Raw genomic sequence first — 23223 nt, 5'->3', positions numbered from 1 at the left:
TTTATACGGCTGCTAAATTATTCCTGCATTGGCACCTCTGCCCACATCTTTTCGATGTGTATAAGATACACTTTTCAGTGTATCTGTCACTGGTTCTCACCGAGAGGCCACCAAAAGGTCACACAAACAGAAGCTTTGGGTCAATTAAATCAATTTATTTAAAAGAATATGTTACATTTTATTATAATGCTATATGACCAAACATTTTGCTTTTACATTAATTCATGTCAACTTGAGATTTCGATTTCAAAACCTCCTCCATATTGTTTGTTTTGTTTTATTTGCAGTGTGTCCTACATTGCTTCTTTCGGTTTATACTAGTCACTTTGTGCCCAATTTTTTGAAAAGATTACCCAAAAACTCTCAGTGCTGAAAATACTGTACAGAGATATTTGAGTTTGAATTCCATATTCAAATAAATTAAAGTTTTAACCAATAGAGAAAAACAACCAGAGCAAACAAACGAAGAGAATGAAAGAGTAAAGAATGAGAGAGGGGAGAGACGAAGCTAAAAGTCTCATCTTAAATCTATAACAAGCCAGCTGACAAGAAAGAAGAGAGATTTGTTCCGTATGCTTGCACAAAGGCTCTGTGTGAATCTGTGAAATCCCATAACCAGCATAACTAAGACAGCTGTAGTAATCCAACACAACATAAATCCACTAATGGTTCTGTTCAAAGTCGTTGCTTACTCAATTTGTCTATTAAAGGAATATTCTTGGTTGAATACCAATTCATTTTGATTCACCTCTTTAGTAAAAAATAAAATAAAAAAGCTCCAATCAAGGATATGGTGGGGCCAATATTTAGAGGATTTAAAAGCAGAAATATGAAGCTTACAAAACATTAATTCTTCTGGTAAAACTTGTGTATTATTTGAACTGTTTAGAGGTTGTCATAGCCATGAAACTATAAAGTTGTATATAACATTACACAGAAAACAAACAATTTCTCTCTCTCACACACAAAAAGTGTTAATACACATTATGCCTTGTGACTGTATTAAAAGTCAGTATTTTACTTTTCCAGATTGGCCCCATTCGTTTCAATCATAAGTGCCTCATTGTAACCCAGATTTTTATTTTAAATTACTTTTCATGGTAATCAACATTGTGGCGATTGAGATTAATTTGTATTGAACCAGGAATATTCCTTTAAAGTCAATGAATGTGATGAAAAATTCAAAGGAACAATGCTAACACACATCACACGTTATTTAAAAAGTGCAAAACATGTCCCGACTGGTGTGGTCCGACAGATTTGTATGCGCCTGCGCTACAATAAGTAAAATTGGGGCGGGAGGGTAAGGGGAAAAAAAGAAAAGAAAGAAATGCTCACACACTCACGCATGGTTTGATGCAGACGGCTTCCTGTGCGGTCAGAGCCACCTACTGCTGGATGAAGGCATGACAGCCTAAAGCTCATAAAACAAGCAGCTCAATATTCACGATTGACACTATTGGCTTTCCAATTCAGTGCTTCACATTTATAACACTGTTAATACTTTTAAACTGAAGTTATATATGAGCTGAGTGAACACCCACAAAGCTATGTTACAGATGATTTGTGTGCAGCAGGTGTTCAAGATTGATGGCCAGATCCACACAGACTCTCTGCAGATTTACAGCACTCATAATTCACAAGTTTTTCAGCCCTTGATTGTTCACTTATTAATGTAATGTGTTTAGGTCAATGACATGCAAGAGTGTCCATGAGAAAAAGAAGAAAAAAAAATCCTATTAAAATAACTTAATTGAAATAAAATAATAAAATAAAACACAGACCCAAAAAAAATCCAACAACATTATTGTTTTTTTGAACATGTTTGTTTTTGAAAATTCTGGAATCATAAATTATTCTGGTTAATTTATTTAATATATGGACACACCCAGTTTTGACAAAAAAGTTTGAAAACAAAACATGGGCTTTGTAATTATAGCAAAATATATCAGTAAAAATATAGCAAATATGAGGGGCCTTTGAAAATTGTGTAAGGCAAGTCAAAAAAGTTGAGAACCACTCATTTAAAACTTTAAATGTCTTTACATTTTTAAAAAAGTATTGTTTTTTACCATCATCATCATCATGTTTTTTGGGGGGGAGGGGGGAGTTACACCACATGACTTTAAATCCAGAACCCCCCCCACCCAAAAATAAAATAAATAACAAATAAATAAATTAAACTTTTAAAAGATGTGTATTTAATATCTTTATATATGAATCACATTTTTAACATTTTGATTTGAATAAATAATAGATTTAAAAGGAGTGTCACGTCATTGACCCATTTAACACATTTTACCAGGAGAAAATTCCATTAAAATCTGCACAGAAATTCCATCTGGGCCTGGCGATAGCTAATGCAACCAAATACTGCTTTGAAGAATAAAAGACAGATGAGAGCACAAAAAAACGATTAAATTAAAAACCTCAATTCAGCTAAAGGGCTGACAATCTGTACAAACCTACTACCAACACAGTGGCAATAGTGAGGTAAGAGACAAAGTAACGTGGAAAAGCATGGAAAGTATTGATCTGTCTCTCTAGTCCTCGTTTCTACTCGCTCGAAAAGCCTTTTTTTCCTCTTTCTCTTTCCCTCTCTCACTCTGATTGTCCAAGTGGAAAATGTCATGTTTTATATTCTTTTTTTGTTTAAAGGTGCACTATGTAACTTTTTGGTTTTCAAAATGTATATAATGAGCGAGTACATCATGAACCCATCTTCCAAACCGTGTTGTTGTCTTATCCTGAATCACTTCGTTCCGCCTATAATAAGCACTTATATTCGGACTATTTTAGACCGAGCAGGATCCCATTACCTGCGTGACCTGTATAGACAAACTCCGGCCACAATGTTCTTCCGCAAGACTCACGTAGTTTTGTTTATTAACCGCTAGAGCGCTAAAAGTTACATAGTGTACCTTTAAATTGTCACATTCTGAGAGAGCATCTCTGCCCTCACAGGTGCATGTGTTAGTGTCAGGATGATACATTAGTCAGTTCGCAGACGTTTCCATGTCTTTACATCGACACACTCCCCAGAAGCACAGTTCAGTCTCTCAGTTGTCAGCATCTGAAGACCTCGTCTTGTGACCAGTCACATGACATGAATTAGTCACAATGCTGGTGCCATGTCAATGACCACGTCTGTCTCCTGGAGCATTACAGTCTTTGAGTGTCGTCTCTTCTGTCCTGAGCTGGCGGTCAACTCCAGTACGTCCAACGTAATTCTGTCCAGTCCAATGAAATGAAATGACGACGTAAGTCTTTAAAAGTCTCTTGTAGTTTCTTATTTTCATCATTGCACTGTGATTGTGTCATTTCCCGCTTCATATCTTGGTATTTCAGTATGTGTGTATCAGTGGTGGAGTGCATGTAAGCATATGGGACTGGTTTGAAATGTTTTCTGAGTCACTGTATGCAGCTTTTAGTGTACGTGTGCATGTCTTCGAGAATTCAAGAGGAGATGATCTCTTCATTCATGTGCCTCCATCCCTTCTGTGTCTCAACAGCTGGAAGATATTCTGTCAAAGATAGACAAGCTTCAGAAGAGCACACATTATCGATGGACATCAATGTCCACAATTCAACATGGAGGCAGGCAGAGCCTTACCTTACCGCACATACCATCTGTACTGCAGTTTTTATTGTCCTTGTCCGTGGCCTCCTCTTCAACCTGAAAAAAAATATATACATTTTATAATAACACAGAGCAAAAGACAAGCAAACACTCAATTAGAATATAAGTGCCCACCTCTTTTCTCCATTTGAGCTCACAGAAGACTCTCTCAAAGCACTCATGCATGTAGTTGAACTGGAAAAGAAAAGGCATCTTGAGTGCACAAGAATAAATGCAAGTTGCAAGATCACATGGACAGACGAGACTCACATAAGGAGTAAAGATTTTAACCCAGCGAGGTTTCTTCTCCCCTCGCGCGTACTCGAAACAGAAAGCCATTCCCTCTTCATCCGTGTCCCATCTCTGCATCTCGGACCATTCGAACGCTATCACCTGATTCTGTAAAGGGCAAATCATTAAAAAGCTGAACTGTTTTTTCTTACTCACAAACGTACGTTTCTGAGTGGTATCCACAACACGCACTACAATTAAATGATGACACCTAGCAAGCAACATTTCACTCCTTCAAAGCAAACACATTCACCTCTAGAGTGCCATCCTCTGTGCACGCATGGAGTTTAAAGTGGCGGATGCTTATCGCTGTGACGACGTGACCTTTCCTACGCGAGTCACAGGAGCAGTGCGGGAAAGTGATCTCATTGTAACCTTCACATGTCCTCAGAATACCTAAATACTACAGAGGAAGACGGTACAGGAAGATTAAGATTCATTTTTTCACAATCACTTCACTTTTCAATTAGGGATGTACTGATATTAATGATACAGCAATTATTTGAATTAGAAATCCTTAGTAATATTTTAAATGTCTTTATGGCCACTAAAAAAAAAAAAAAAAAAAAAAAAAAAAATTACTGACCCCAAACTTTTGCACAGATGTGTACATTCACATTACTTCCTGGGCAGTATTACAGTTATACACTACATTGTCTAAATATAAAAAAATATAAGTTTTATAGATCTGGAAATCTTACATTTAACAGCGTTATTAAATTATTACAGCTATTAAAGATTAACTTGACCAAGATGATCGTCTAAACATAATAGACAAAAATTACAAAAATCAATGAAATCCTATTTAAAAAATCAGTCATATACTTCTAATGTTGTTCCAAACCCATACACTTATTTTTTTTTCAAAAAATTTCAAAAAATCTTCTGAATCCATAAGTTATCTTTCACTATCAAATCAAATGATATTAAACTTATGCTATAGGTGCGATATTTGGATTCAAGAAGGATTTAAAGATTCAAAACTTTTTTTTTGCCTTCCACAGAAAACATAACAGCACACACACGTTTCATTTTTGGATGAACGCTCCCTTTAACCTCCAGACCTCGACTCATTTGAATAACTGTGAATTGTTTGGAGACTGACCATGGTCATTTTCCTCTGTTCAGTGAGCTTTTGGAGCTGGTAGGATGTCTCTCCCACTTTGATAAATCCCTTTTTCACATCATCCAGAGCCTGAGAGAGAGGAAACAAGTAAACACCAGTACACACTGAAAACGCATAGCCACAAACACACATTTTCTTGAAAACACACACACCGACCTGATGGAAGCAATAGTTGATAGCCAGCTCGTTGTCATTGAGAAGAATCTCTTCCTCTGTGGTGAAGAGCCACTTGCGGAGTGTGAGGCAGGTGCCTGGGATGGCAGATGTGTAGTTCTGCACATACAGCTTGTGTGGAAACTCATTAGGCGCCAGCTTGCGTGCTGAGAGATCGAGAGACAAAAATATAGAGGTATGTAAGCAGTAAGAAACCAGGACAGAGAGAAAGTGTGAAAAATGATGAGTCAGAGCATTTAGAAAATAATAGAAGGACTTTATTATACATTTCATTTATCATTATATATTACTTTATATCATAATATTATACATTGAGGTATGCAAGTTATATAAAACTAATCAATAAACATTGAGCTTGATTTGAACACAAGACCCTGCTAGTTAAACAGATGAGTTGAGACATGCTGGTCAAACATGTGCAAAGCTGCTCTATGAAACCATGTATTAAGTACAACACCAAATACAAAGCACCTACAAACTGTCCTATACATACTAACTAACTGTTTGGATATTTTGGGAGCAATTAAAGATTCAAGTACAGCAATTTTAAAACACATCAAATCATAAAATGTGGATGGGGTTTTGAAGATATTTTAGCATGAATCACACACGGGAAAACCACACATACTGGCCGAACACAGTTTGGCTTCATTAAGTGACTGGATAAGAAGATTAGTAAACAAAGAGGCTTGTATAATTCAAGAGCCATGAGCTAACAAACACCATACATACAGATACATATGTGTATGTGATGTTGACAAGTGTATTTGATTACAATTTAAAAAAAAAGGTAATTAATAAGGTTTAAAAGAAATACATTTACATTCTGCGAAATTAGGTCACAATTGTGAGATACAAAGTAAAAATTTTGTACAAAAGTAAAAATTTATTTCTTAATCTGTGAAATTGGTTTCCATTAAATTCCTAGTTTTATGAAAATTATATGAAAATATACAAAAATTAACAAGTAACTTCAAGTAATGACAGAAACAGTGTGATTGCATTTCATCTCATATCCTAGGGCGCATCTAAAAATATGAATATTAAATGTGAATGAATTGCAAAGCGTCCATTTTCAAGAGCAGCATAATTATTGTAATTCTGCATCAGTGAATTGTTGTACATTCACAGAGAAGAAAAAGAAACAACAAATCTGTGTACCAATGAACTATTCTGCTCTATGCCAGTGCGCTCTGCTTAATCACTCACGCGCAAGCGAATGCTCCACTCAAGTACTGCTCACCGGTAAAGCGACGTTCTCTCAAATCCCGCTCTGACATTACATTTGTTGGTTGTAATGAATTTCTTGAACAAATGTCTTAATTACAGTAGGCCTATAGATAACAGTTAAATTTGTGGCTTTAAAGCAATATTTTATAAAGTAGCCGACTATAAATAAATGTGATGTGCAAACATCCACATCACTATGATCAGATGATTTCTTAACTGCTGTTTTCTCATCTATTTTTGTTGTATGTTTATTTTGTTATTGAAAGGAAAGCATGTAGCACATATTTACATATTTGTCTAACCGGCGCTCCATCAGCGTGGACGTCGGGATGTTCGTTAACTTGAGTACACTTGATTTAACTTGAGGAGAGCAAACAAATGCTGATTTATTTTGATTCACAAATGCATCATTTTAAGTGATTTGCTTTACTGAAATACTTGAATATTACCTTGTATGCAGTGTGTACTATAGCTGTCTGTGAATGTAAACGGTCTGCAAAGTTTTAAAGATCAAAGTGCACAACAAATAAAGTTATTGTCTCCTAAAATAAATAATCGATTCGGAGCTGCCGAAACGAGTCGTCAGTAATTCCAGTCTCACTTCCTGTTACATACCTATGTAACAATGTAATAAATTTGCATAATACCAGCCTATGATCTTCAACTGCCTGTCTGCGAACAACGTCTACTTTGACCTGCCCTCAAACACAGTTGAAGATGCCTCAGATGCAGAATGTGTGAATGTGGACGAGCTCTCCCTGAACAACGCACTGAAGACGGCAACTAAACCCAATGCATTCACAACCATTTAATACAATAGTGTTCTCATGTTATGTAATATGTCAGTCCCAAATTATTCATCGTTATTATTAGTCGTGCATTTCTGTTTGAGCTGCGCGCGCTGAACGAAGGCTACCGTTAAACTAGAACACCCTAGCGCGTTATTTAACTCAAAGAAACGCATCCTATATGAGATTCATCAGATATATTCAAAATAAACATAATATTACAAATTATTTCTGCAGAAAATGACGCGAATGCACAAGTGAACTTGAACTAAGTTACGTGCCATTCATTCAGAATGATCATGTTGTGGACACGCTCTTCCTGGAGCAACGCGACACGGCAACTAAACAAAAAAATGCACAATGTTTTATTACAATATTGTTCTCTTTTTAATGTTATGTAATATGACAGTCCTCCCAATACTCATTAGTCGTGCAGTGCCGTTTGAGCCGCGCGCGCTGAAACTGATCACGTGCACTACAGCGTTCATTCAAGGGATGCATCCAATATAAGATAAATCAGATATACACACAAACTTAGTCATAATGAAGGTGTAAAATGGTCCCAAACAAAACGCACTCACTTTGTTTCGCGGTTGAGCAGCACGCACGCGCATGAACCTGCTTAATCGATGATCGAGAAGTTGTATCGATTAAATGTATTATCGACAATTAATCGATCGTCGATTAATCGTTGACATCCCTAGTTAGTGTTGTTCATGTCAAGGAGTAACTGTTTTCAGGGATGAAAAATGCACTTCAAAAGGATGAGGACTCAAGAATTGGTACGAAAAACCCGACGCCTTTGTTACTGTTCGTATCATTGTGTATCAAGTGCTGAGGAAGCCTTTGGAGCTGAAATTCAGATATGGTAATAGGCGTTCCCCCCCACCCCCGAAAACAAATTTAAACTGGAACGCAATCTCAACAAGGGGGGGCCACCCCCAAAATAAATAAAAAACGGGACGATTACACCCTTAGTTACTAGTAATACTTAACACGCATAACATTGCCATACAGGAAAAATTTTGAAGAGCTCTCACCAAAGGAGTGATTAATGACTTCAAACAGAGCAAAATAACTTGCAGTAATGCTGTCCATCCCAATCTTCGTTACTACAGCCTGGGGGGAAAAGAGTGAGCATTAATTAAATGTGTGGATTTAGAAACTAAATATAAACTCAAATGAGTTAAAAACATTACCTGGTAGACCTGGTCTGTTGTGCAATTCTTTCGCACCCGGACAGTAACTGTAGTTTTGTCTGGCATTGCTATCCTTAGCTCCACATCAGAAACACCATTATAGTTCTAGGAGAAATGAGAGAGGGACCTAAAAATACAGTCCAAAAAGATAGAGCAGCGCTGCAGGCTGCTTGTCCATCGTGTGCCTGAGAAATACCCTGACAAGGTACATAATCACATTCACAGCCGAGCAATGGAACTGCCACATTTTCAAATTTCAAAAAGGAAATTCAAAATTCCTCAACAAATTAAACCGATATAAGACAATATCCATCTGTTTTGAAAAGACATACAGGTCATTTTAAGCCCTGAGCGGACTGTTCATGAAGACTTTTTCTTTCTCTTTATCTCTCTCTCAAAAAACAACAACAACAATGTTCTATTATTGCCTGTAGCTGACTTGATAATGTTTTGGTATTATAAATGTAGAGTTGCTGTCATGTCAATCATGCCACTCATATGAACGACAGAAGGTGCGAGAAAACTAAGGGGAGAAGGATCAATTTAAGGCAGTGGTTCTTAACATTTTTGACTGCAAGGCCCCCCCCACTGTCAAAACCAATATTTGAAGGCCCCTCAAGATATTCTTATACTTCTGTTAAAGCTATTCATTTTTTTATTACAGGAAGTAAAAGTGCTCTTTATGCTTTATACTTTATTACAAATTCATTTACATTATTACTTTTCTTGTTTCTAACCAGCCCCAGTTTTTTGCGATTCCATGTTCGCTGAATACAACGCAAAATCAACTGTCGCATTTTTTTGCGAGCTTGCATAATTCACCATTTCATTAGAAAATAAATAGCAAAAATGAAAAGGTCTCACAAACAATAAATTATAATTATCTATTTGAATTATACCTAATTTAAATCAAGTTGTAATGCACTATTTTGAGGAGGATACAGATGTGTGCGTTATGTCAGTGCGTGGTCTGTGTGAAACAACAAAGCGAACCTTTCCACGCGAGTACTGAATTGTGTTCTCTTTCTAGACTCTTTGCGCTTGAATGGTCAAGTACACACATAATTATAGCAGTAATTAGTGGAAAAAAAGTTGGGTGGGGGTGGGTGCTGTTTGGTCAGTATTGCATCTGCACATTGCAGGTCTTAAAGTGACAGAAACCTAATATACCCTCTGCTGTCTGTGTCGTTAGTGCTGAACAACAATGACAGAAGATAGAAAAAAAAACACAGTACTTACAACATAAAGAAACAGATACAAATGGTGCTTTAAGTTGATTCATTTGTCCTATTGTTCTTATTTTATTACTGACTGTTTACTTAATTATTTGGGAACGTTTTACTTACATTATGCAAGTATTTGTTTAGCTGTGGAATGCTAATAAGATTTTGGTAATATTCACACACTAATGGATTATATTATTAAAGATGGATAGTAGGCCTACACCACTAGACTAGCTATATGATAGCCAAACAATTTTGAAAAAACATTATTTTTTATATTTGTGGAGACTGGGTAAGGACATGCACTACAATCAATATCAAATAAAAATTGATAGCAACCAACAGAAAAATGAATTGGAGTTGAATAGTCTGTAGTTGAATGCATTGTGATGTATGTGATCCTCTCTACCAGTTTGTCCTTTTTGAGAGTCAGAACATGTGTTAACAAAGGCATGTTTTCCTTGCTAACTTATCTATCACACTTTGTCTTTGTTGATCAGTGGCCATCGTCCATGATTCCATTTTTTCACTGAACAACATAATTGTATTTTGTAAATATAATCATTTTTTTTATATTGATGGCAACACTTTTGATTGAATTTATGAGGAATTTATGTCTTTCACCATCTTCCATATAATGTGAAAAGATTACATTGCAAGGCAGGAGACCTCTTGAATGTGCGTGACGTTTGAGCCCTCAGACGGCATTGCACAAGAAACCATCATGCAACTGTGTTCAATTCAGCCACATTGGCTCGGGAATATTTTGGAAAACCGTTTTCACTGAACAGTCTGACGCTGAATCATGGAATGCCACTTGAAGAGTGGAAAGCAAGGAGAAAGCAATACATCTATTCTATGTGGAGAATGGAGATGCTGGCGAGTTCTCTGGCACGAGCTCATCTCAGATGGTCTACTCTAGACACTAGAGGACAATGAAAATGTGTGCTGTGGTCAGATGAGTTCACGTTTCAGCTCGTTTTAGAAAAAATGGACATCGCGTTCTCAGTCGAAGACGAAAGGGACCAACCAGATTCACTGGGGTGAATCAGTGTAAGCGGTGTGGGTAACTTGCATTTGTGTGTAGGTACCACCACTGACATGGAGGCATACATTTGGATTACAGAGACAAACTGTCATCAAGATGACATCTCTCCTGGGAAGCAAGACAATGCCAGGCCTCATTCTGCACATGCTAAAACTGAGTGGTTTTTAGACACTCTGCACCATAGAAGGGATATGCCTGCAGTCCAGATTGGTCTCTATTGAAAATGTATGACCCATCATGAAAAGGAGAATCAGACAACAACGATGACCACAGACTGTTGAGCAGCTGTCTTGTATCAGACGAGATTGGGCAAAGATTACACTTGCAAAACTGCAACAATTAGTATCCTCAATTCAAGACAAAGGTGATGTGTTGCAGCCATCAAAAATTGTTTATATTTACAAAATAAAATTAAGTTGGTGAGTGAAAAGATAGGAAATATTTTTTTTGTACATTTGTCAGTTAAATAAAGGTGCAAGAACAAATCACAGATTCTTGATTTTATTGCATTTTACAAAAATGTCCCAACTTTTCTGGAAATGGGGTTGTACAAGATAAAATCGATTAGTAATACCCCCTTATGATTATTAAAAAGCTTTTACTTGTCTTGAAAAAGGCGGGTATTAACAAGTGGCTAAATGGGACTATTCGAACACTGAGCAGGACAATTATGTTTTCCCCCCAAACCATTTCAGCACAAACTCCACCCCTCAGCTGATTCTAAAGATTTATTTGGTCACATCAATCACAGTCCTGATGACTACGCAATGCTACAACAAATACTAAACCCTAAGCTACCCAATGAAATTGGCTGTGGGGTGGGATTTGCACTGAACTAGTTTTGGGGGAAAAACATGCCTTGCAGTTGCAAAATATTCTTACTCAAACTTTGAGTTCATTTGTGAAGTTCACAATAATCCAAAAGCCATTTTTGTCGAGGGAACCAGGGTGATGCTAACTTCAGGGTTGACCTACAAAAATACATCACTGCAGTCTGTTGCGCGTGAAATAGCAAAAATAGGGAATAAATGGAATAGAATAAAGCAGGGCAAGAAACATTTTAATAATCATAAGATGCTTAAAACCAGGCCTGGCCTCCCTGCCCCAGAAGACAAACTGTGCATGTCCAGACAGAATGCTCATGTGATTACTGAGGATGAATGGCACCAGACATTCCCCATGGTACACAGATAGGGTTGGGTATCGAGTTTGATACTTTTTAGGCACCAGCCGAATTGCCTCGATGCCAGAGTATCAATAAAATGCCTTGTCGTTTGGTACCAAATTTCGACACCTGAGGAGTTAATCTAGTCAACGTCAGTGAAACAATAAACATGCAGCAATTATGATGTGCACAAATCAAGTGCTGGTGATTGGCTGTGGCGAGACATCAAGGAAAAACACTAGTTTGCACCAGCTTGATGGTAACAGCATGCGATGCAACGAATGGTGCAAATGGTGCGTCATGCGGGCTGTGTAGTAAACAGAACAGCGTGTCTGCGCCATTCATTGACATAGAAACACATAGAACATGCAGGATTCAAATATAAATAGTCCTTTTGCAGTTTAATATTCTCACTTTGACAACATATCATTTAAGAGTAACTATCACCACATCACAGAAGAAGGTCTACACGGCAACCAGTCACTTAACTTAAAGAAACTTCGATAGAAATATATATCTCTTCTACAGTATAATGTACATCTTAATGTAAAACTACTACTACTAATAATAATAATACAATTATTATTAAAACAAATTATCTTCCATGTTATAATTTTAACAGTAAACCTCTGTTGTGTAGCACTTTTTTGTTAAAAACTTGAAGGGTGTGTGCACTTGCATTTGATTAAAAGATAATTTAATGTTTTATGTCTTCATTTGATTACCAGATAAATTAAAATACACACACATTTTCATAGGGCCCTATTATTGTTTACAAATTAATAAATTAAGCTGTTTTTATTAATTCAATTAATTAGACATGTTTTTGATTAAACCATTTTAATGGAATATAGACAAAATAAACGAGGAAGCACAGAACTGGTTAAAAATACATTTAAAAAAAATTGTGTAAACTGTTAATAAATTGCTGTTAAATAGAACAAGTTTAATGATTTCAATTAATAATTATTTGATTAGTAAAATTTTATTTAACCATCCTGCAAAAAAAAAACTAAACTAAACTAGGTATCTTGTAAAGTGTGCTTATGCTTATCCTTAAGGTTGGCTGCCAGTTTAGCTTTTTTGTTTTGTTCCCCCTCTTCACATTAATGTCACAGCCTCTGCTATAACATTTTCTGTTTATAAAATTGATATCGAAAAAAGTATTGTTCAGGAACCGGTATCGAAGTCATGGTATCGGTATAGAAAACTTTTGAACGATACGCAGCCCTACACACAGATACTTCCCTTTTCCGTTTGCAATCACCCATTGAATGACTGTAATCACACAAATCCACCTCTAAGCTATCCTTCCTCCTACTTTTCTTAAGATCGGATGACCCTAAGGGCAAACTTTGGATAAATGATATCAGAAGGAAAGGCACTGTTTGCCTTTTATACACAAGATACACCCCAGTCTGCATAAAGTGCCAATCAACAGTACGTTGTTTTTGTATGCTTTTATACAGTTGAAGTTACAAACTCGATTGCAATAATATCATTAGTCATTACTGTGATCTGATACTGTGACAGCCTTAATATAGACAATGCCTTACCTCATCAGACTCCGACAAAAACTCCTGCATGACGTCGCTCTCCCCGATTACCCGAACAGAACATACTGGTGAGATGAAGAGGGAACGGCAGAGAAACACAGAAAGAATGTTGGAAACATCTGTAAACAGTTATTTTCTAGATTTTCATCTCACGTCTCCTTCCTGTATCGTTCCCTATTACCTTTCTCCAAGTATTCCTCCAGCCCTCGTCTGCGAGCATCTAACTGCTGCTCAGACAGGGAGAAAGGCCATTTCCCTGGCAGCTTGGGAAATGCAAAGTTAGCAAATTCCCTCTTCAGATTCTGATGCAAGATGGCAAACTCTCGATAGCGCTTTGAGCACAACTGCCTGCCTGCCATGTACACGTTGTAGACCTGACACACACACACAATCCTTTTTTAAATAATACTGAAATCATCAGGGGGAAAAATACCAGACATGCGTCAGCAGGGACAGAGGATAAAACACTCACAACAAACTTCTCCCCGTTCTGCTCCACATGTTTGTAGGTGGGCACTGAGATGGGCACGGCCTGCTTGTCACTGTAGTCATAGCAGGACTGCGAAGAGCCATCGTCCCCGGGATCAAGACTGTCCGTCTCTGGCTGAGGAACCGACAGGATGGCCAAGACCAACTCTTTCTCTCCTGCTCGGATGAGATCTACCACCTGCTTATGAGTGGCCCCTTCCACATTCACCCCATTTCTGCAAATCGAAAAAGAAGAGAGAAGGATCTGGTTACAGATTTAAGCTTGTACTTTCAGCCAATACCTTATACCAACGTGACGTTAAATGGTTAATGCTTTAAATCTTGCCTTACCAGGACCTTTTAGAAGGTTAAGGTCAGATCAGATATCTCTTAATCCTGAATTACTACTTATGTGGAGTTCCTGGAGCTCCTATTTTATGGTCTAATCTTTACAGGACTCAACAATAAGGGTGTGAGAGTTTTGGTTCAGTTGACGGAACGTTTTTTTTGCTCCTTTCAAACCAGTGCTGTGATGCCACTGAAAGTTAGTTTATGCCTTGCCAGCAAGAAAACCAAACATCTCAATTTGACCAATCTAGCTGGTTAACGTAGACACCATCTCTCTCTTTATGACACAATCATGAGGGTTCTCAACTCTGGCCCTCGAGGTCCACTTTCTAGCAGAGTTTAGCTCCAACTCAAACACACCTGAACAAGCTAATTGAGATCTTCAAGATTACTAAAAAGCTACAGGCAGGAAATATCAAGAGGGATCAAAACTAAGTGGACTTTGAGGGCCAGAATTGAGAACCCATGCTGTATCAAATACAAGAGAGTACGTTAACCTGCTTCCAGACCGCCCAGTTCACTTTCTGAAAGCTGAGCCCTCCATTATATGTTTGACATGACATTCTTTTAGACGTTCATAACATGGTAACTGGGGAGCACAGAAGATTGAGCAATTTAAAGGTCTGGGTATTGATACAGATTTACAAACTAATTATACAAAGTTCTTGAATTGATTCTGATTCAATTGGGGCATATTTGAGGGGTTTTTTTTCCTCTCTCTCCGCTAAAGGTGCAGTCACATTGCAGAAGATGTTCAATGAATCTTCACAAATTCAGTTGTTTCAATATAGGAATCCATGGGATCTGGAATTTTGCATGAGGACGAAAAAAAAAAAAATCTCCACGAAATGTTCACAAGTTGGTAACGTAAATTCATCATGACGACCAACAGAAAGCTGCTTGGTTTGAAAGTGACTTCTGTTTCATACACCACTATGCTATGGACAACGGACATATTTTGGCCAAAGTTACAAAATGATCAAAACCCGGCAACTTGTCTTTTTGACCTGTTCATTAAAAGAACTGGCTCAGAGTCATTCGTTCCGAGAATCAAGACATATTTGTAATGTTAAACCTTTTTGGTTACATCAAAACGTACCGGCTCATAGTCATTTGTTTGTGAATCAGGAAAGAAAATACGTAAATCATGTCTCGCCATTATTTTGAAGTACACAGTCTTCTTTTTTTTTCACATAGAGAATGCAAACTCACATTCACAACTACATATATTACAAAACTATTAATATAATAAGGCTCAAATTATGCAGTTAAGTTAATTATTTCAGTGGAATGCAGGGCGAGCAGATTTGTACACGTTTTAATGCAGCCACTAAAAATAGGCATAGTGTAAACATTTTCTATTTGGAGTTTACGAATAGATGTCGGGATTATTCAAATGAAGAAAATGTATATGTAATGTATCCATTCCTATCGATTTGGGGTGCATGTCTCTGAGGGTGCTTTGCAAAACTTTGCGTTTTGTTTCTACTGCACATAGAACGTCAGGTGTAATATTAAAACATTCGCGAACAGTACAAAAGGAGGTGGAGTTTATAAGATAGATGAGAATGTTTTGCCTCCCTCTCTGTCTTAAGTTTACACTGGCTGATGCTGATGCTGAGCTCTGTCACCTTCAACGCCACGGAAACCACTCGTCACCATGGCAACCTATGCCAGCATCAATGAGGTGCCCTGTGAATATTAACATGCATCCGGAACCGCTCCAGTGCAGATTAGACACAATACCATGAACAAATAATAAATCGCAACAAAAAACAACCCAGACATATTCCTCCTAACAGACATCCTCTAATGTAGTCCACAGACAACAAGTCTGCAGTTACATAATCATGCTGCAAATGTTTTAGATCACCACGGTTATAAAAAGTATGTGCCGATCACTGAGGAGTGTGCGAATAAAAGCTATTGTTCGCCCAATTGTCCGCTGAGATTCATTTCGATTTTGACCCAGTATTGCTCAGAACAGTGCGCAGTCAAGATGAGAAGGAATGAGAGAGCTTGTCTGTTCATGGTGCTGTATGTGACCTGAATCTGCAATGAAGACAAACGCGTCCAAACACAAACCTCCTTTATCTGGTGGAAATGAAGCAGCCATTCACGCAGAGACATACACCGATGCATATGACAGGCAGAGATATTGTGTACAAAGACACGTTAAAGGGATGGTTTGGCCGGAAATTAAAAGGATGATCATTTACTCACCCTCATGTTGTTCCAAACCTGGATGAGTTATTTTCTTCAGAGGAACGTAACATAAGACAGCCTCCATTCACTTTTTTAATTCATCTTTATTTCCATACAGTAAATGAAAGTCAAGCTGTCGTTCTGGTCTATGAAAAAGTCATAAAGGTTTGGGAAAGCATGAGGGTCAGTGAATGATGACATAATGAATAATGGGGGCCTGCATTTGTGAAAACAAACAAAGCCAGTTCTGTGACTGTATGCAATTAGGTGGCCTTGAAATTAGTTAATAAAGTCAGGTTAATAATAACAATGTTTGCTAAAAACTTAAACGATATGGGATGATTGTGAATGCTAGATGTTTGAATGACAAGCTCTGATGTGTTTAGAATATGAAATCCTTCACCTAACTGTAATCAAGTGGACAGATATGTTTTGAGGGAAGCACTGTTGGATTTGTATGCCATATAAGTGTTATACATTTTGAATATACTGTATATTTCGAGACTTCACAGATGATATGTAGTACTGCAGTGACATGGCTGGCTAACTTTCAGCTACTCAATCCAATATACTTCAACCCACTTATTAGCCAGGTTAGCAGTTGTACTGGATTACAGCGTGATTTCTCTTATCGGAAGCCTTTAAGTGTCTCAAAAACACTGCTGCCTTTCGCCGCTGTTATTTTTTCAAACCGAATTAACGTTAGGTCCCTTTCAGTCTAATAAGGGGCGGCACTGGCGGTGGACAGCGCGGTTAAGCGGCTGCTCGCGCGCGTCCACAGATTATTTATATATAAACTTACACTTCAAGAATACGGTCCCCCTTTGAGATTCCAGCTCGATCTGCCGCACCGCCCGGTAACACGGCGCTGACGTGCTGCAGCGGGGCGTAAAGTTCGCCGTTGATGCTTCTCAGCTGCCCTCCTTCGCTCACTTGACCGCGGACGTTAAAGCCGTAGCCCGAATCCGACTTGACGATGCGGACCAGCTGAGGCCCGGAGGTGACCGTGGTCGCGACGAGGCCGCCGGCGCAAGTCGCCGAGCTCATGCCGGAGCCGTTACGAGCCGCCGAGTGAAGCGTGGAAGGGGCAGCGGAGCGAGTACCATCTCCTTCGACAACATCTGCCATCTTTATTTGAAGAAATCCTGCCTCCACAGCGGGTACGGGCGCCGAAGTGCTACATGAGCTTATTATTGGCTGGCGGAGTGCGTCAGACTCCAGACGGGAAAGACTGACGCCAAACCGCCCCCATCACGGGACACTGCTGCATTTGCGTGCCTTGAAAGTTACTTATGTCACGTAACAACAAAGCAGTGCACCATGGGATATGTAGTTTAATTTCACTGCATGTTTTGCATAGATTCCAGTTCTATTAATACTATATATTTCATATAGATTATATTCTTATAATAATATAATCATTTTTTATTAAATTAGTCAATTAGTCAAATTTCCAATTAGTCTAATTTATTCCAAACCAAATTTATTCAGTGCTTTTCCTTTACGAAATAAAAAAGTATTGCCAACAGTTACTTTTTGAAAGAATTTCGGCCCTTTAATGCGATTTTTTATTTTTATTTCAATGAATTGCACTTTTAATCCATTTTTTAATAACGGTCAGATAAATTAAACATTTATGTAAATATAACCCGTTACTGGATCACGCCCTTTTTATGTTGGAATTTTGCTATAAAATTATGTTTAACTAAAAGCTGCGTTTTAAATTTGAGGTCCTGTGAGAAAACGTGACACCCACAATTTGTTAAGCGTTCTCCTGTCACCTCACAAATTAATACATTTATGTCACAATAATTATTTCTCTTTCTATCTCAAAACAGTGGCCAAAATTATTACATTGATTCATTTGTAATTTACAAATTGTAATTTCTTTTTCATCAAAGTTACTCAGGCAGCAAGGATGTGCCCTGCAGAAGACGTTATTTTTAGCACCATCTAGCGTCTAGGCCTAGTATCTATATCAAAAGCAAAGTGTTGGTGGTATAAAAAAATACTGCCTTTGAGCATTTTAAGCACGTGTTCAAAGGAAATATGGGGCTTCAGTGATCGTAAAAACAACAATAAAAAAATCAGAAATGATAAAAGTGCCATAATTGTCCCACTATCACGTGCAGGAGTGGTAATTTGCACCTATGAAGGGGTCAGAACTTCAAAATGAGTTTTAAATGTATGATTTAATAAGGAGATTTTTATTCAAGTAAGGTTCTATGTTTGTAGATGCTGCGTGACTTTGACGCGTTTGTATGGGCGTGCGCGTGAACATCTACAGTCTATGGTGAACATTCGAGTCGACTTCAAACCATAGACTGTAAAAAAATATGGACGTAGTGTCCGTGACGTCACCCGTAGGTTTCTGAAGAGCATTTTTGAAGCCTAAAGTGGGCGGAGCCGGCCGTCGCCATCTTGGCCTCGCGTCACCGCTCGTCACTCCCGGATAACAGAATATGGGCAAAGAGGCGGAGCTGAGGAGCCGGGCTATCTGAAACCACACCCACCTAGCGCGACGTTATGGAGTTAGCAGGCTTGGGAGCTAATGCAATATGCTACTCACAATACCAAGTCTGCGACTGCACACGGGCTCGCGCTAAAGTGACACTGACAGTTGATGATTAAAATCTGAATGGCAATTAAAAGGTCCTGTTTTTGCCCTTCGAAATATTGTAATAGTTAAAAGACATAGCTACAAGTGAGACTGTGTATCGCGATTCTGTGCAGCTAAGTTATTCTGCTTGTTGAAAATGTATTATGCAGTAACTTTACAATATTAGGCTACTCTGAGAGTGTGTGTGACCGTGATTATGTGCATACATGTCAGTCACTCTTTATTACAGTCTATGGTCCGTCAGCGCGGCATCGCTCGTCAAGTTCGTAGAGAGCTTTATTATTCAGTCGATTTTAAATTCTGATTTTGGCCGCATCGCAATTCTCAAATGGGTCAAAACATAGATATACTACCTATGAAGTTAAAGTAAATGCGCTAGAAATACGCGCTCATTCAAGGATGTGCATTTATTGCATGAACGGAGAAACACAGACACCTGCAGGATTTCATCTGACGGTACATAAGCATGTTATAATCTGGTCCAGAGCAACAGCACCGCAGAACGAGTGTAGCCTTTATATCTATAGACGTTTTTAAATCTGAAAACTCCAAAAAGCAACGAAATTGTCAGACATCACATCCATTAGTGCATGTTCACAGAGGAGAACGACTGGAATACAGCGCTGGCCAGGCGCGCGGGAAGTCATTTTCGACAGGGGGTGGTGGCGGCGGCGGCGGGGTGGGGATACTGACACACAATCAAAGACAGTAGTTTATTCCCCGTGCTATACAGTTCTGCAGGCAGGGGCGTTTGTTTATAAAACAGGGTGGGTCGTTAGGCAGCTTAGGGGGGTTCGGGGGCATGCTCCCCCGAGAAATTTTGGATTTCTCGGACCTACATATGTGCATTTTAAGGTGTTTGAAGGCCAACAAATTGGAATACAATAGAAGCAAATAATGAATAAAAATACGTTTATTTGTATTATGTACAAACTTTTGTTTCGTCATGTTTTCATAGCTCAATAGCGTTTCGGTGTGCTCAGATGTGCGGTCGCTAGGAAACATGCACAGACGCGCGCGGACATGGATTTCTGTCGCGCAGGAATGTTTATTTTAAAACAACCACAAGTAGATTAAGTGTTCATAAACCGCATAACGGCCAAAAAAAGGCCTAAGTGCCACAAAGTAACAGACTATGCAAATCTGTCTTATCCGAGGGACATTCTTAACGCTTAACGATCCTTTATATAAATCTGGGCCTGCATGGCGGCAGGAAAAAGACGCAGAGATGTAAGACACCGTGTCTCTACCTTACGATGATTTCGGTACACGAAAGGTACCGGGAAGTTCGCCGGCGGGAACTACAGTAGCTTGTCCTGCTCGTAGTAGTTGCGCAACTTGTGTGTGGGCCCGTGAGTGTGCGTGCTGCGTAGGCGCGTCAAGGCACATCTGATTGGCTAATACTACACACTGAAGATAAATTAAATAATTTTTAATTAAATAATAACTAAAATGATCCATCTCTTCATCCCACACACCAAACGTGACATACAAAATGTCGTGGAACAGAAACAACAACCAGAAATATTTATAAGCTATCATTTTATTGTCATCACAGTTTGCCAAAGCGGGTGCTGCAGCACCCCTAGTTCCCGCGTCCATGGCGCTGGCTGTTCTCTCGAACGACACTCGACGAAAAACGGCGGAATCTAAAGCTGTGGGCGAGGTAATAATCCCGAATAAAAGCACAAACACGGCAGAGATGGCAAGTTCAGCAGCTGGAATTTGTTCGAACCAAGCGGCAACCTCCCTGTCTCTCTCTTGAAACCAACACGGAAGTGAATTAAACGGCAATTCATCGACTGGCCGCTTGAGGCTGGCTGCAGAAGAGAGTCAGGTCTGTATCTCCCCGCATGTTAAAATGCCCAACTTTACAGCAGAACAAAACATGTTTACAGCCTGGTTCTCTCTGTGGCTTTGGTCTATAAAGCTAACTTTGCCCTTCATAACAACTGTGAGGGGGGTGCATTTTTTTATAACTCGCCCGTGTAGTTGATTAATATTTAAAGTTCTGCAAAATTAAGGGTGTGTCCACTTTTGAGTGACAGGCGGATTCCCGCTGATGTAAATGCTAGCCGGTTAGCAGTCACTTCACTTCAGCAAATTCCAGCTGCTGAACTTGCCATCTCTGCCGTGTTTGTGCTTTTATTCGGGATTATTTCATATAATTTAATACACCCATTACCTCGCCCACAGCTTTAGATTCCGCCGTTTTTCGTCGAGTGTCGTTCGAGAGAACAGCCAGCGCCATGGACGCGGGAACTAGGGGTGCTGCAGCACCCGCTTTGGCAAACTGTGATGACAATAAAATGATAGCTTATAAATATTTCTGGTTGTTGTTTCTGTTCCACGACATTTTGTATGTCACGTTTGGTGTGTGGGATGAAGAGATGGATCATTTTAGTTATTATTTAATTAAAAATTATTTAATTTATCTTCAGTGTGTAGTATTAGCCAATCAGATGTGCCTTGACGCGCCTACGCAGCACGCACACTCACGGCCCACACACAAGTTGCGCAACTACTACGAGCAGGACAAGCTACTGTAGTTCCCGCCGGCGAACTTCCCGCTTCCCGGTACCTTTCGTGTACCGAAATCATCGTAAGGTAGAGACACGGTGTCTTACATCTCTGCGTCTTTTTCCTGCCGCCATGCAGGCCCAGATTTATATAAAGGATCGTTAAGCGTTAAGAATGTCCCTCGGATAAGACAGATTTGCATAGTCTGTTACTTTGTGGCACTTAGGCCTTTTTTTGGCCGTTATGCGGTTTATGAACACTTAATCTACTTGTGGTTGTTTTAAAATAAACATTCCTGCGCGACAGAAATCCATGTCCGCGCGCGTCTGTGCATGTTTCCTAGCGACCGCACATCTGAGCACACCGAAACGCTATTGAGCTATGAAAACATGACGAAACAAAAGTTTGTACATAATACAAATAAACGTATTTTTATTCATTATTTGCTTCTATTGTATTCCAATTTGTTGGCCTTCAAACACCTTAAAATGCACATATGTAGGTCCGAGAAATCCAAAATTTCTCGGGGGAGCATGCCCCCGAACCCCCCTAAGCTGCCTAACGACCCACCCTGTTTTATAAACAAACGCCCCTGCCTGCAGAACTGTATAGCACGGGGAATAAACTACTGTCTTTGATTGTGTGTCAGTATCCCCACCCCGCCGCCGCCGCCACCACCCCCTGTCGAAAATGACTTCCCGCGCGCCTGGCCAGCGCTGTATTCCAGTCGTTCTCCTCTGTGAACATGCACTAATGGATGTGATGTCTGACAATTTCGTTGCTTTTTGGAGTTTTCAGATTTAAAAACGTCTATAGATATAAAGGCTACACTCGTTCTGCGGTGCTGTTGCTCTGGACCAGATTATAACATGCTTATGTACCGTCAGATGAAATCCTGCAGGTGTCTGTGTTTCTCCGTTCATGCAATAAATGCACATCCTTGAATGAGCGCGTATTTCTAGCGCATTTACTTTAACTTCATAGGTAGTATATCTATGTTTTGACCCATTTGAGAATTGCGATGCGGCCAAAATCAGAATTTAAAATCGACTGAATAATAAAGCTCTCTACGAACTTGACGAGCGATGCCGCGCTGACGGACCATAGACTGTAATAAAGAGTGACTGACATGTATGCACATAATCACGGTCACACACACTCTCAGAGTAGCCTAATATTGTAAAGTTACTGCATAATACATTTTCAACAAGCAGAATAACTTAGCTGCACAGAATCGCGATACACAGTCTCACTTGTAGCTATGTCTTTTAACTATTACAATATTTCGAAGGGCAAAAACAGGACCTTTTAATTGCCATTCAGATTTTAATCATCAACTGTCAGTGTCACTTTAGCGCGAGCCCGTGTGCAGTCGCAGACTTGGTATTGTGAGTAGCATATTGCATTAGCTCCCAAGCCTGCTAACTCCATAACGTCGCGCTAGGTGGGTGTGGTTTCAGATAGCCCGGCTCCTCAGCTCCGCCTCTTTGCCCATATTCTGTTATCCGGGAGTGACGAGCGGTGACGCGAGGCCAAGATGGCGACGGCCGGCTCCGCCCACTTTAGGCTTCAAAAATGCTCTTCAGAAACCTACGGGTGACGTCACGGACACTACGTCCATATTTTTTTTACAGTCTATGCTT

At 39.2% G+C, this 23223-nt stretch overlaps 1 protein-coding gene across 2 annotated transcripts; it reads right to left on the bottom strand.

Annotated features, from left to right (window-relative positions):
- Window positions 1-139: 139 nt before the first annotated feature.
- On the bottom strand, window positions 140-17741 carry snx27b (sorting nexin 27b). Of its 2 annotated transcripts, none has more exons than XM_079625588.1 (13): window positions 17243-17741; window positions 13892-14123; window positions 13601-13793; window positions 13420-13484; window positions 8428-8532; window positions 8269-8347; window positions 5193-5356; window positions 5016-5105; window positions 4164-4313; window positions 3890-4018; window positions 3755-3814; window positions 3614-3676; window positions 140-3524 (listed from the first exon to the last, which is right to left on the bottom strand). In XM_079625588.1, exons 1-13 carry the CDS (start codon window positions 17566-17568, stop codon window positions 3480-3482), a joined length of 1701 nt encoding a protein of 566 aa, XP_079481714.1. In that variant the 5' UTR covers window positions 17569-17741; the 3' UTR covers window positions 140-3479. The 2 variants fall into 2 exon arrangements, with proteins under 2 accessions (XP_079481714.1, XP_079481713.1); XM_079625587.1 differs by having other exon boundaries at window positions 3628-3676.
- Between the last annotated feature and the right edge of the window lie 5482 nt (window positions 17742-23223).

The sequence above is a fragment of the Phoxinus phoxinus genome (assembly GCF_949152265.1).
Source record: "Phoxinus phoxinus genome assembly, chromosome: 10".
In the NCBI taxonomy this organism is placed as follows: domain Eukaryota; kingdom Metazoa; phylum Chordata; class Actinopteri; order Cypriniformes; family Leuciscidae; genus Phoxinus; species Phoxinus phoxinus.
Note: the sequence above shows the minus strand (reverse complement) of the source record. Positions and strands in the feature narration are given on the sequence as shown.

Coding starts and splice junctions, on each gene's coding strand:
- snx27b (XM_079625587.1), bottom strand. CDS start 17,568: ATGGCAGATGTTGTCGAAGGAGATGGTACTCGCTCCGCTGCCCCTTCC. Junction 5,106..5,192: donor TCAACTATTGCTTCCATCAG/GTCGGTGTGTGT, acceptor CCTCTCTCTCAG/GCTCTGGATGATGTGAAAAA. Junction 3,677..3,754: donor AGCTCAAATGGAGAAAAGAG/GTGGGCACTTAT, acceptor ATTTTTTTTCAG/GTTGAAGAGGAGGCCACGGA.